Raw genomic sequence first — 15,886 nt, 5'->3', positions numbered from 1 at the left:
CTGTAATAGGGACAGGAGCCTCTTTCATATTTGGACACGAGAAAGCACAGAGCAGCCTTAGAGTCAAGAAAGACCAGTCTCTTAGGGAACTGAAAGTGAGGATGCAGAAAAGTCTAGACTTGCCCCTTGCCACCTGTGGATTCAAGAAGTGTCTAATTCATTAGTGAGGAAAGACTCGTTGGTCAACTCATTCTAGGCCATGGAGTCCTTATTATAATGAATCATCTATGCTCTCATATTACTTATTAAATATACCTGGTATGGTATTTTGATTAATTTTGTCTACATTTTATATAATTTCCACAGACTTGCCTTATAAAATTCAGCTCTCAACCCAGAGGGTCCAACTGATTACCCAGTCAAAATTCTAGTGCCTGGAGGCTAACTTTGATTAAAGCATCAGATCCACAGTTACTCAACACTGGACACCAAACAGGCGTTCAGAAGGGGACTAAGAAAACAGCACCCAAAGGAAGACTGGCCCTCATTTGGATATGAAAGCGATGGTTATAGGGTTCTTTTAAAAGGCCCACTATACAAAATACCTCCAACAAATCTTAAAACTCAAACTTCAGGACTTTTTCTCTTGGGCCCTTTTCCTTATGCCACCAATCCATTCCCATCCTCCACCACCTGTTCTGAGAGCAAGCAGGTCAGGATGCAATGAAACGTACCAGGGTTGGAGAAGATCTTACCTGACTGCTTAGCTCTAGGTTCTCGGAGTACACAGCAATCTGTTGTCTTGGCTGCTGCTCCTCTGACAGATAGCTGGCCAGGAGGATGAGGACATCAAAACCGAACTTGTCTGCAAATGCTTTCAGATCACTGGTGATATTGCCGTGAAACACACAGTTCTGAAACAACATCAGGAAATTTGATATTAATGTCAAACTGCTCAGCTTTGGGCGGTTTGCCACAAATTTGTCCAGTCCTATGATGGATTGCGACAGAGATATATTATTAGATACAAGTGAAATAAACACTTCAAGGAAGTTTGGAAAGTTGCATGTGATGGCTTAAGACGTACCTTGCTTGTTTGTTTTCCTAAAACCAAGAAAGGAAGGAGCCTTTGCCATTATGATTAAGAATAGTTTAGATAAGAAATAGATACCTTAATAAGATCTCTGTTTTTCCCCTAAAATATTTATTCAAATACTGACTTTCATTCCAAATACTGACATTTTATCTTATTGATCCTAGGACATACCAATGTCTGCTATTATTGAAACTTATCACTAGGAAAATAGCAAGTAGGAAGTTATTGTTCTTTTCTATAATATTTTCTAATGATTATTATTAACTTCAAGCAGAACTCATAAGGATGAACCTAGCTGAATTTACTGAATGCTTTTTAACCCCCCCCCCCCTTTTTTTTTTTAAATCGGACCTCTTATACACGTGTATTCAGTAGATGTCTGGAAGATTTGTGTAAAGGCTGTGATGTCAGATCTGCTTGTTCTATGTGGTAATAAGGAGAAATGAATAACTGCAGAAAAGTCAACTGCTGCCATGAAGTACCCAGACCTATGACTCACCTCCTCAGAAAGTGTGCTGGCCTTTTCAAGTTTTATTAACTACAATGAGAACCACTTTGCTGGCATGGGTGTCTCTTTTTCTTAAAGAAATACAGTGAAGACCAATGCTTGGCATATACTAGTGGCTCAAGAAATGTCTATTGAATGGAGAGACACATATACAAAATCAATCTGTGCTACATAATCCTCATCACAGTGTATATGTGGCATATATATAATCATCCTATCTAATAAAGAGGAAATATGTTAATTGACCTTCACTCTATAGCAAAGATATACACACAATGTATATGTGGAATATATATAATCATCCTATCTAATAAAGAGGGAATATGTCAATTGACCTTCACTCTATAGCAAAGACCTTCACGCCCACAGCCAATAAGGAGGGAATATGCTAATTGACAGCCATGCCCTCAAAGATGGTGGCACCCACAGCCAATAAGGAGGGAATATGCTAATTGATTGCCACTCGCTCAAAGATGGCTGCACCCACAGCCACAAGATGGTGGCGCCCAGTCCCCTCCACCACGCTGGGGTGGCAGGTGCATGGCAAGGTTGGGCCTACTGCTCCACGAGCCTGCCTCCAGAGTACTCTAGTCTCTTCAGCCTCCCAGCTGCCTAGGGCCGACCTGAGGCACAGGCAAGCCTTGGATGGTAGCTGCCCAGCTGCCGAGGGCCGCCTGAGGTTCAGGTAATCAGGGCCAGCTGAGGCTTGGGCTGCTGGCACTGGCAGCAGCAGAGGTGTGATGGGGCATAGTCTTCTCCTGATTGCTGGGTCGCCTCCCTCCCCTACAAGTTCCTGGACTGTGAGAGGGGCAGGTCGGGCTGAGGGACTTCCCTCACTCTAGTGCATGAATTTTCATGCACGGGGCCTCTAGTCATATATAATCAATCAACCGACAGTGTATTGTGCTACTTAATGAAAATCACCATAATAATGCACTCAAGATAGATAAAGAATTCTATTAATTTTTTTCCCCTGATGACAAAAGTCGTCAGAATTATGCATGCCCCTGGTAAAGTATTAAAGCAATACAAAAATGTATACCACACAAAGTGGAAGTACCACATACCCCCTCCTCAGATAACCAGCTCAATAACACAGTGCATATAGGTGCAGATTTGTTCGTGCCCAGATTGTTTGTATGTTGTAGCTCTTTGAAACATGTGGATATGATGTTTGTGGCTTAGACTATTTTCTAGACTATTTAAAATATCCACATCACATGTACTCTAATTCTACTGAGTTCACTCTCAAGGTCTCTGAGTCCCTATGAGGTTAAAGGGACACTTGAAGATCTGTGGGCTCAGCTCATCACCAGCTTCCACACCTCAAGGGGCCTTCGTTTTTTTACTCCTGCAGCAGCCACTTTTATTAGGCATCTCATGAGGCCACTTTCATTCACTTTTTGGTTACAAGGAATTGCACATGGGAATTCACAAAGGCCTCAGAATATATATAATGCTGATGAATTCTAAGGGTCTACTGTACTGACTTGCTAATGCAATTTATGATGTTCAAATACACTAGCTTTGGAAGCATGTGTTTCAAAATGCCTACTGTCAGCTTTGATGCTTTTTATTTATTGTCCAAGGGTCATATTAACATTTTTTAAACTTAACTTAAAAAATTAATTCACTCACAATAAAAGTAGATATTTGGAATAAACTTAAAAAAATAGACCTCAGATTATACAAGTGCACTCAATAGATAAAATTATTTCAAATAACCTTTGGTATTACCCATCAAGAGCCTCAATACTGAACTTTCTGCCAGATATGTTTCCAAAGGAAGACAAGAATGGACAGTAGCTACATATATTTTATCTCCAGTGACTGAAGGCTTTAGCACAAGAAGCTCTATACTGTTCTTTTAAAATATATATGTATATTTTTAGAGAATGGAAGGGAATAAAGGAGAGTAGGGGGAAAAGGAGAAAGAAAGGAAAGGAGAGAGATAAACATCGATGTGAGAAAGACACATCAATTGGGTGCCTCGCACACACACCCAACCAGGGGCAGGGATTGAATCTGCAACACAGCTACGTGCCCTTGACCGGGAATCAAACCTGTGACCCTTTGGTGTATGGGCAAGTGCCCTAACAACTTAGCAACAGTGGCCAGGATCTTTCAAAATATTTTTAAATTATGTACATAAAACCCCAAAATGCATTTATAAACTCCTGAAAGAAGACACGACATTTCTAAGAGAGTCTGACGTATAATAAAATGATCATGACACTCACACTGGATCACTCAAATAAGAGAGAGCAGATTTTACTGGTATCTGAGGGCAAGATTAGGATTCAGTAGAATCAGCATTATTCGAAGCCATACAAGTGGAACAATTGCTATTCCAAGATGTTGGCTGAGCTCCAATCTATTGGGATTCTTCTGTGTTAAAATGACAGCTCTAGGGTCTTGCTGGACTCAAGTCCAGGGCAGAGTCTCAGGCCATGCCCCAGTTCTAGTGAAGAATCTGCTTTTTCCACAAATCCCAGGTGATGTGACGTACATGGAAGTCTGAAAAGCACTGCTCTAGGGCGGTATTTGTTAATTGATATATTTTCCTATGAAGCAGTCCTTTGGGTTATCTCAATGCTGAATGAGGGCTTACTGACTCACACCCTCAAGCCCTTGCTCCTCACACTGTCCTCATCATAAAAATCATCCTGGAGTGTGTAGTTCTGAGCTGCTTGCATTTTCTTATTTAGCAGGTTGAGCACTAACTCAAGAATCTGTATTTCATTATGTACCACAAGTGATTCTTAGGTGCAAACATTCTTGAGTAACACCCTCCCAGTTTTTCCTCTGGGTAGCCCCAAATTCCACAGGATCAGAAGAAGTATTAATGAAACCAAGATTTCTGGGACTCATTCAAGCATGTCAAAGAAACAAAATACTTAAGTTTTATAGTAACCCCCAAACAGAGATCATCAAAACCTTGTCCTACCTACCCTAATAAAATTGTCCAAACCAGTTTCCATCTTACTGTCATCAGCATAATGCCAGGAGTTTCGTGTTTAAAACCGAATCAGAAAAGGGAATGAGTGAGAATCTTCAGGAATCCGGGAGACAGGGGCTGTTTGTTCTGCTTTTTATGCCGGTGCTGTTTGCATAGAAGATAATTTATTATTGTCTTCTAGCTACGCAGGGAGTCATGTGCTGCCGTGGCTCTTGTGTTGCTGACAACCTGGGCTGGCCCTGAATAAACAGCACTTCATCATCAATGCAACCCAACTGTAGACACAGGTTGGCATTTCATTCCCCCCATTTGCCATCTACCTGATAAATTACTGTTTTAGTTACGTGTATACAAATACTATTTGTTAATCTGCTCCAATGGCTCCAAAATGCTTCCCTTACCTTAAGTTAAAATTATATAGTACATTTATATGTATACATAGCCCACTCAATTTTACCAAAGATTTAGAAAACAAAGGGATCCTCTTTTAATTTACCCCACCCCACACCCCCCAAACAGCCTTCACATTTCAAATATGACCCCAGCCGGAGATGGCTGCATGGAATTTACGAAGTTCTTCTATTGATTATGACAGCTGGGAATTGACAGGCAGACATCCAGACAATTCCCATCAGTTGGTAAGCATGGGATTGATCATTAAACATCATAAAGGTCATGAGTCCCTTTGCCTTAGTAATTCAGTTTTGGAATGAGTAGGGAGGCCTGGAAATGTGGGGGAGAAAAAGGCTTTCTTATTTCCTGATCAAAAGCTAAGGTGTGGATCTCAAGGGCCCTAAAGAGAGGTTGATGGTCATAGTGGCAAAGAGAAGGAACAGAAATGATATAACTCTACTTTAACCAGTACAACAACTGAGAGAGTGACAGTGACATGTCCGATAGATTTACAGTATTTGTGGTTGAAAGTGTGTGGACCAATGCGGTGGGAATTTCCATTCTCTCCTATTTAGTTCTCATTCCATTGCTCTGAAAAATTTAGTCTTTATGCCATATGCTGATAACTTTAGTCCATCACTTGAAATAAAAGTGATCTAATAATGTCTTATGAAGATATGAGAAGTTAAATGTGAGTAGTCCTTGAGAGAGAAAAACCCACTCTTCTTACATTGTTCATTCATGGGTGGGCAAAAGTAGGGTTATAACTGTGATTATGTGAAACAGTTTATTCTTGTATTATTACTTATTTATTAACTAGAGGCCCATTGCACAATATTCGTGCAAGAATAGGCCTTCCTTCCCTTGGCTTCACTCCCAGCTGCCTGGGAGCTGGCACCTCCCTGCACCGGGACTGCTCAGAGCTGGTAAATCCTTGCTTCTATCTGGAACATCACTCCAGTAGCTCCCTCGCTGCCCCACTTCCCCTCATAGCAGGCTTCATTCTGCTCCACCTGTATATGCAAACTAACCTTCATCTTTGTTGGATTAATTTGCATACTCACTCTGATTGGCTGTGGGCGTAGCAGAGTGATGGTTAATTTGCATGTTTCTTTTATTAGGTAAGATTGTTTCCTGAAACCCTCCTGCTAGGTTTCTGCTGCCATCATTTTACTCAACCTTCTGTTCTTTAAAATTCCGAATCCAAAAATCACTTTCCTGTTCTTACTCTATTTGATTTTTCCAAGAATTTCATGAGGTTGACTCTCCCTCCTTCTTAAAACACTTAATTCCTTCACTTTCCTGACATCACATTCTTCTTGTTTTTCTACCATCTCATTGGCTGCTCTTCAAGTCACCTTTGTTGGTTTCTTTTTCTCAACCAACCTCCAAAAGTTTACTACCCAGACTTTGTTTCCAACCTTCTTTGTTTACACATTCTCCTTGGTGATTCACCAAGTCACATGGCATTCAAACCATCTATCTGCCAGTGACAACCAAATCGACGCCCACCTGAACTCTAACCCTGCCTATCCATGTGACATTTTCTTGTAAATGTCTGATAAGCATTTCAAATACAACACAACCTACCTCTGCCCCAGGTTCCTCCATAACGTTAAATACTACCACCATCTATCAGTTACTCAAGCCAAATATCTAGGAATTATTCTTGATTCTTCATGCATCAGCAAATCCTGATAACTTCACTTCTGAAACATAGCTCAAGTCCAAACATACTCTCCCTTTCTCCATCTCTATTACTGTCATAGCCACAATACCATCATCTCTTGCCTGGACTTTGGTGGCAGATCCCCAACAGGCCTTCCTGAAACTTTTCTTGTCTCCCTACTGTCAGTTCTCCACATAGCACCAAGAGAGAGCTTTTAAAATGTAAATAGACTCATGACACTCTTCTGCTTAAAACCCAATCAAGTTTCTCAATGTAATAATTATTATTTTAATTTTATTTTTTTCAATTACAGTTGACATTCAATATTATATTAATTTTAGGTGTACAATGTAGTGGTTAGATATTTATATATTTTATTAAGTGATCCCCCTGATAAGTCTAGTACACACTTGGCAGCATACATAGTTATTACAGTATTATTGACTATATTCTCTATGCTGTACTTCACATCCCTGTGATTACTTTGTAACTACCAATTTGTACTTCTCAATACCTTCACCTTTCTCACAATTTCCCTCCCATCTGGCAACCAGCAGTTTGTTCTCTGTATCTATGAGTCTGTTTCTATTTTACTTGTTCATTTGTTTATTTATTTTTAAGGTCACATATATAAGTGATATCATATGGTATGTGTCTTTCTCTGTGTGATTGTTATTTTTTAACTGGGAGGAGAAAGATTTAATGTCCTTTGGATGATATAATCTTAGATATGAAGGTAAAATTTTAATTATCAAGGAGAAAAAGTAGACAAAGCAATAAAAAAAATAGTTGTAGAAAACAAAAGACAATTCAGAGTTAAAATACGAATGGCCAATAAATATCTGAATTCACTGATAATTAAAGAAATACTTTGATATTAAAATATTCCATTTTCTTTTTCCTATTATTGGTAAATATTTCTAAATGGGCACTTTCATAGAATGTTGGAAATATATTCTAAATAAAAAATCAGATATACACAAAAAAGGTTTGTGGAAAATGCTATTCACTGAATTATTACTTTAGTAACTAAAACATAGAAATAACCTAGCTGTCCAACAATAGAGAAATGATTAAACTATAGAAAATTCTCACAAAAGACTATTATGCTGCTGTTAAAAATCATGCTATCAAAGAATGACACAAGAAAACACTCATGACAGAGTTAACTGAAAAATAATTTCCATAATTATATAAATTAATATATCAATTATATAATTTAATTATATAAATTAGTCTGAACTGATATTTTGGAGTAATGTCTTGGGTGAAAGTAGAGGCCTGGTGCATGGATTCATGCACTAGTGGAGTGAGGGGGAGATGGCCTGTGGGGATCGGCCCGCTGTGGGAGTGCCGCTCATCCTGGTCAGCTACGCGGCTGTGGACCCACTCAGACTCAGGAAATTAGTCTGAGCTGATATTTTGGGGCAATGTCTTGGGTAAAAGTAGATTCTGTGTCCTGGAGGAACCTGGTGGAGAGCTTTGCACTCCAAAGCCACTCAGTGAATGTCCTTGATGTGTGATGCCAGGTCAGTGACACCATTCGGATATGCAGGGCAGCCGTGCTCCAGGATCCTCAGCCATCAGGACAGCCTCTCTGGGGAGTCCACAGTCATGTCCCCTCTTGCCATCCGCCTATGTCAGTTCCCTGTGCTCAGTCTAGAACACACCTTAGAGGGCCTGCATCAGCTGGTGGTGGGGTCAGGCCAGTGTCTGGATTGTCTCAGTTATTTGATAGGTGCAGAGACTTGGGCTCACCCTGGGCCTGCTAGCTGCTGCTCTTGCTGTGGGAGTAGCACTCCCACTGTTGGAGCACCCTGACCACCAGGGGACAGCTCCTGTGTTAAGCATCTGCCCCTGATGGTCAGTGTATGTCATAGAGACTGGTCGACTGGTCATTCTGGCAGTTCCACCACTTAGTCGCTGGGCTTTTATATATACAGATTGGTCATCTAAAATCTGATTGAGTTTCCATTATTTTAGGACACTCTTTCCAAGGTTTCTAGTAAAGGCTTTGGAGTCGGCTGAACTCCAGAGTTAACTCTGCATTTACTAGCTGGACAACTTCAGTGCGTTACTTCACCTCTCTGAGCCTTGATTTTCCTCATCTGTAAAACTCCACCTCAAAGGACTATTTAAAGAATTAAGAATATATATCAACAAGCCAGCCTAGTACCTGGCATATAGTAGACAATAAACATTAGATCTCTTTTCTTTCTTAATTCTTTAGCTATCAAAAGAACATCCTTAAGATTGATGGGATTAAGCTGATTCACAAAAAGTATTTTACAATTTCTTGGTATGAAAACTGGTTTTTCATATTACAATTTCTTGCCTCGTGTCCTCTATAATACAAGTCAACTTTCAAATAATGATCACATTTAAAAGTGATTCATATGCAAAAAAGAGGATAGATGAAGTTACACAAAGGTAAATATGAAGCCATGCCATTTAAAAAATGGTACAGGATATAGAAACTCTGGGTAAGGCAAAGTTTATCTCAATAGATTCTTCATTCTTAATCCTAAATTAGACACGATGAATGAGCTTTCATTTTTCACTACACATGTAACAGATTTTAAAGCATCAAAAAAGTTGTAGTGATTTTCCCCTGCAGATAAATCACATTGATAGTGCCTTTTTCATCATTTCCACAGTTTCACCTCCAAGTGTTATATGACCTTCAGTGGATTTTACTCCTGATGCTAATACTTTCCATTTAGGTCCAGCATTCTGTGCTGCATGCATAATCCAAAACATCTGTCTCTCTTAAAAACTACAAATGAAACATATTGAGTAAGGCTTCTATTAAATGAAACAAATTATTTTCTAATGTCATAGACAAGCTATTCCCAGATTTGTTATATCTGAATTTTCTTTTTCTTTTTGCAGGAAATGGAAAAATCAAGTGAGCAGGTATCGTCTGTAGGTAGGATGCCTCTAGATAAAAATCATTACCGAGATTAAAACAAAAGCTTGTACAGCTTCACTTTTGAGACTTGTGAATCTTAGAAACACAGTTTGACAATCCATAACTACCTTGTAAGCACAGTGGGCCAGCGTGGATTGCTGAGTTACTGAAATTTAAGAGGACAGTTTGACATTTATATTTTGCATGGATTTATTTCTGGACTGAAGACTATTTTTTAATCAAGATATAAGAAAAATGCTGAGGTATGTATGCAAATGTTCTAACTGAAAGCTTTATGATTTATGCTACCAAAATTCCATTATGATGTTTAAAATATTCAGCAATAATAGTCTGATAATTTTGACAGGAAAATGATTTATGAGAACACAAAATGCATAAATTAAGAGATTTTATTTATTCTGTTTTTTTTTGTACACCCTTTAATTGGTAAGCAAGGATATTTCCCATATTTTTACCAGATGTCATTTTTAAAAACCCTATCGTTCTTATTTTCATAAACTAGTCAAGGCATTTTAGTAGTACAAACTCCACTGGGTTTATTAAAATTGTATTAGACATCATATTTTGAAAATACAATGAGATAGTGTATGTTCTCATTTTTAGAGATAAGAAAAAGTCATTTTGTGAAAGATTTTGTTAGAATTAAAAATATTACAATAAGTAAATAAGTAAATTAGTTATATATATATACATATATATATATATATATATATAATTCTCATTTAAAGCACTATACGTTGCCTAACATAATTTAATAAAGCACTGCTTCTACATTAAGCACTATATTAAATGCTTTGCATCATCTCATTTAAATTTTAAGATGATCCAATGGGATAGGTAATATTATCTTTTTTTTTTTTAATTGAGAAAATGGAGGCTTTTGGAGGTTAAATAATTGATTTCACACAACTCATACAGGTCTTGAACCCAGGTTAGTTTGACTTCAGAGCCCATTTCTAACCTCTATGTTATTCTTGCACAGGAATATTTTCATCACCAAAGATACTATTAATTTCATTTTAAATTTAATAAAAAAGTTATTTGCTACTTCATATACTTCTGTTTAGTATTGATTCTCTCTAGTCATTATACACAAGCAGGCCACATCCTTGCTTTTAACAAATGCTAATAATAATGTGTTGCTTAAGTTTCTGATGAGCCAATATTATCATGCTTTAAGATCAATTTCTACTTTCTCATCTACTCTATAAAATATAAATGTAGGCTGATCATGAACTTACATGTGTATAAACCTAAAATAAAAACTTGTCCCAAGAAACTACTATAGCAAATAATGCTATGATATTCTTGCAGTAATATGTACTTTAAAAAGGTTAACATGTACTAGTATGTACACACACACACACATACAAAAAAAAAAAAAAAAGCAGGAGAACTGGCTTAATTCCTGGTTACCCAGAATTATTCTTATGTGCCATAATTTTTCTTGCTCTAATATTATAGTTTAGACATACACAATGGAAAAATCCCACTTTGTCATTCAGTATGTAAAAATCTCATCACCTAAGGATGCTTCCAACATTACTTTTCTTTTTTAAAAGCCCACCAAAAACCAGGAATTAGGATTGCAAGAAGCAGGCAGGGAGACAAAAGAGGCAATTATTTTTCCTGAGAGTGGACATTTTAATAGAAAAAGCCGACTGTATCATCATCATTTCAAGCAGAGTCTTCTTGTACAGGCACAACTATCAAAGACAAAATTAAGTATTAACCTGCAGATGTTTCAATTTAGGTCAAGCACGTCATAAGCATTAGAGGAGAAACCAAGAGTCTTTTAGGCAATCACCTTCGTAAGGTCATCATTTGAGTTCTGAAATTCAAGAATAGAGAAGGAGAGCACATGCTTACTGAAATCCGAATGTCACAGTTTTCATGTCAATATCTATTACCTCCTATAACCATATCATTAGTAAAGAGAGTGGGACAGAGGAAGAGTGCATTGGGAGGTCATTCACCTGAAAGCACAGGCTTGAGTTAAGGACTTCTTGAGATGAAGTGGGCTGGTTTCAGGTCCACCTGAAGTTAAGTGTGGTGAAGTCCTGCCTCAGCCTCAGTCACTATGCCATTGAGAACCAATGTTCCAGGGCGTTGCCCTGGAAAAAGACGCTCCTGCGAAAGAGGTCCTAAGCAGGCTCTCACACTAGTTAACAGTAGATTGAATTCTTGCATGCGGGGAGGCACACAACCGATTAGAAGCAAATAAGTCATCATCTCATTAACTAGCTCAGACTAATTTAGGGACAGACGTTGACCTTCAAAGCTTTTCCATGCAGCATGAATTTAGGGACTCAGTGAGAAAAAGGCCAGACTGTTGTTCACCGAAGGCCCCCTTTTGTACTCATGTATGTTTATAAGGATTCCTACATGGGAATGAATAACATAGGGCACACCCATAAAGGGAAATCCTCTAATTAAGCAGGCTGTATTTTTGTTTTTGTTGTTGTTGTTTTGTTTGTTAATACTCAGCCGAGGATATTTTCCCATTGATTCTTAGAGAGAGGGGAAGGGAGAGGGAGAGACAGAGAGAGAAACATCGATGTGAGAGAGACACATCGATTGGTTACCTCCTGCATACACCCTGAACTGGACTGGGGAACCTGCAACCGAGGTATTATACATGTCCTTGCCCAGAATCAAATCTGAGACCCTTCAGTCCATGGGCCGACACTCTATCCACTGAGCCACACCAGCTGGGGCAGGCATGCTGTATTTTTGAAGTTGTAAAACCTGGATAACACTCTAGCTGTCGAATAATAACAGAAGATGATTTCCATAATTGTGTATAGATTTTTTTTTTTTTAAATCCCTATTGGTTTGTTTTGAGCCATGAGCCTGAACGCTTACGGCTTTACTTATTTTCCTTTGTAAAAATAAATCATCCAGTTTGAACAGTATTTCAAGAAAGCAGGAGACCTTCCTTCCTCTGGGGGTGCCCCTTTCTGATGGATGGGAACCACCAGCCATGTCTCCGGAGCGCTTGCTGTACGTGTACACACACGCTTCCGATGTCTCTAAGCTGTGTCAATATTAACCTGCCCAAATGACGATCACACTGTCTCTTTTGTTCCTCACGCTTCTCACATGGGGAGCACAATATGGCTCTTGTCAGAGGTGCTTCATCATTTTGGCTCAAGGAAACTGCCAGTACAGTTTGGGATTCGTTCTTCATGGGCAGATATCCTGATGGGTCTAATGAAGCCTTTCTGCTGACAACTCATTTGCTAAAAATACCCCCCCACCACCAAGCTTACGTGGGGAGTACGGTTGGGTCCCCTTTGCTAGCAACCCAAGAGAAGTCTTTTTTTTTGACGTCTAAAAAAAAAAAAATCTGTATAGCAAGGCACACACCTCTCACCACTCCTATGTGTGTTCTTGCTAGTTTCCATGTACTCCCTGATAAACTTTATGACATTCTTAAATTGGAATATAATAGGGTAAACACCAATCTTAGAGCTCACACGCAGAGCCAACAGTCTGTGTGCCATTTGTTGCAATCTTACGCTAATTACCAGAAACCCCCTCCTGAAAACAGATACACTCTGGGGTTTGTGGTTTTATTTTCCTGTGATGAAGTCTGTGTGTGGGGAGCTGAAGAAATTCATTTCCAGGTAAGGACACTGTGTTGTCGTGACTCTCTGGGTTGCAAGTCACAAACTGGCATAAGAGAAAGAGAGTCAGAAGGATCTGGGAGCATTCTCGAAGAAGCAAAGGAAGAGTTGGGGGACAGGCTGGGAGGAGGGCAGTTGCCAGGGCTGTGCTGGCCGCCTGCTCCTCCATCCCCTTCCTGGCTTCATTCTCCTCTCCTGCAGCCAGCTAGTGTTCTCCATGTGGTGGGCAACATGGGCGGCCGCAGGTCCATTGTAGACCTTTCCGTTTTAGTCATGGCCCACTTCCCTGTGGTCTTGAGTTTGAAAACCCTGGAGAAGGATTTCTGCACCAGGCAACTGAGGTGGACTGGGAAGACTATAAAATACAGACATGGTGCATGACATAACAAGAGTGATGTGTTAAGAGTCACTTCCTAGAGGAGGGGTGCTGAGCAGATAAACCCATAGATATCAAGCACAAAGCACTAGCATGTACACATCCATGCACAAACACACATGCACATGTACACACACGTTCTAAAACCTCCTACACACACTTCAAATAATTTTCCAAATATTTGAAAATAAAATTCCCATTTTATTTCCAGCCCACGAAGCCCAGCCATAGGAGGAGACATGATGCTTGGAAGGAAAACCTCAGGGAAGTAATTTGGTTAACTTTCATTTGAATGGAAATTTGTACTTAATTAAGAAGGCATCATAAAGAATGACAAAACAAATCTATAAAAGTATTAAGCTTGTAAAATTAAAATTATGCTTTAATCAATCAAAACCATGGAGAGTCATCTAGTCAATCCAGGAAAACAAGGCCAAGTCTTCTTAATCTGTATTCTTTCAGGTCAATGGAAGGATTCTCTTTCTGAAGTCTTCAAATGCTCAAATCTCGACCATAGATGTCAAATTTTCATTGCTATTTATACCCTGCATATGAGGCATTCAAATGCTTTAAATACAAATTAGAAATTATCTACAGACCCTCCCAACAAGGGAGAGTATTTGAGCTAACTCTGCTAGAACAGGAGTTGTGTACATAAATATTTCATATAAAAGTTATTTATAAAAAGGTGTTAAGCAGGCTCAATACAGAAACACAGTTGGAATTCATAACAGGTAAAATGAAGTAACTTTAGAGCAGAGTTTCTCAACCTCAGTGCTACTGACATTTGGGCTGGGCAATCTCTATCGCGGGGACTCTGCTGTGCACTGTAGGATGTTTAGCAGCACCCATGGCCTCTACCCACTCGATGCCAACAGCAAACTGCTTCCCCTAGTTGTGAAAATCAAACATGTCTTCAGATATTGTCAAATGTCTTCTGAGGGGCAAAGATGCCCTAATTAAGAACCACTGTTTTAGAGAATAATAGTAGGAGACTCTTGTAAACTTAAAAAAAAAATCATATCACTTTCAACATTTTTAGAAACATTATTATGGCATAAAGCAAGACATATAATTAATTCTGACTGGTTTAATAGGTAGAAAAACTAAAAAATAAAATCATGAATGGGGAGCATTTATGTAAGTACTTAGGACCAACTGGTCACATATTTCCTTTTTCTAAGCTGGTAAAAAAACATTTAACATTTCCATTAATTGTCTTGTATTTTATAGTGGTATGCTTATAAAATAAACAGCATCTTGATAACCTTACACAGAGAAAAAAGTAGAATTATGTAAAAGAAAGAGGCAGGATTTTACTAAAACATATACTTCCTGATTCAGGAAAATGAGATTCTCCTAGGTATTTTCCAGAGCTTTGATAGTTTAAAAAATTTATATCAATCCAAGTCAGTTATAAGTAAATAGGGCATTATAAAACACAGAACTTTATATTTGGGATTTGTGAAAATGACAGGCATACTTTAACTCCATTATGGTAACCCTAAAATAGGGCAGCTAGATGAGGACAATGCAACATGACTGGGGCATTGCAAGTATTCAAGGAATGGATGACATCCTTGTCTGATAACAGGTTACATGGAAAAATTCAAAATCTATTTTGCCTTAGTCAGTTTTGCTCAGTGGTTGGAACAGTCCTACAACTGAAAGGTCCCAGGTTAGATTCCAGTCAAGGGCACATACCTTGGAGGCTCAATTCCCCATCCCCAGTTGGGGAATGTGAGAGAGGCAATCAATTGATGTGTCTGTTTCACACCAATGTTTCTCTCTCTGTCTCTCCCCCTTCCACTCTCTCTAAAAATCAATGGGAAAATGTGCTTGGGTGAGGATTAACAACAACAATAAAAATGTCCATTTCTGAGCCTGAATTATCTGATTTTGTATGTCTGTATCTGTAGTTCTCAACCCTGGCTATACCTTAGGATTAAAAACTATATATATACTTAGCAAGGAATAAAAACTATTAACACACACAACACACACACACAAATACTCCGAACCCAACCCATGAAATTTCAGTATATGTGCTGCCGAAGTGAGCACACCCATGAAATTTCAATTTAACTGGCTTAAGGATGGATCCTGGGCAGCATATTATTTCAGAGAGTTCCAGCTATTATTCTAATGTGCAGCTAAGGTGGAAAACAGTGGTCATATTGATATAATAAACATTTTCAATTCATGCTGTGTAGACACAGTTTCTACATCAGTGCTTCTTATTTCCATTCGATAATCACTGAGTGAGCTTTCATAGTCACTGGGAAAACCCAATTCCAAAAATGTATGTTCATGTCCTATTTTTTTTTAAAGTAGGCATAACTCCCTACAAATAAGCAATAATAAAAGGAAGTACTTAAAAGCAT

At 38.7% G+C, this 15,886-nt stretch overlaps 1 protein-coding gene across 11 annotated transcripts in view; it reads right to left on the bottom strand.

Annotated features, from left to right (window-relative positions):
* PRUNE2 (prune homolog 2 with BCH domain) overlaps positions 1 to 15,886 on the bottom strand; it is a 195,738-nt gene that overhangs the window by 76,542 nt on the left and 103,310 nt on the right. For all 11 annotated transcript variants that reach the window (XM_084899413.1, XM_084899415.1, XM_084899412.1 and 8 more), the window contains exon 7: positions 696 to 854. In XM_084899413.1, coding sequence (XP_084755539.1) covers positions 696 to 854 — 159 coding nt within the window. The remainder of the gene's footprint in view (positions 1 to 695; positions 855 to 15,886) is intronic.

This window comes from Pipistrellus hanaki (genome assembly GCF_964339955.1).
Source record: "Pipistrellus hanaki genome assembly, chromosome: 11".
Classification (NCBI taxonomy): domain Eukaryota; kingdom Metazoa; phylum Chordata; class Mammalia; order Chiroptera; family Vespertilionidae; genus Pipistrellus; species Pipistrellus hanaki.
The sequence above is the reverse complement of the archived record's forward strand: the minus strand, read 5'-3'. Positions and strand labels throughout refer to the sequence as shown.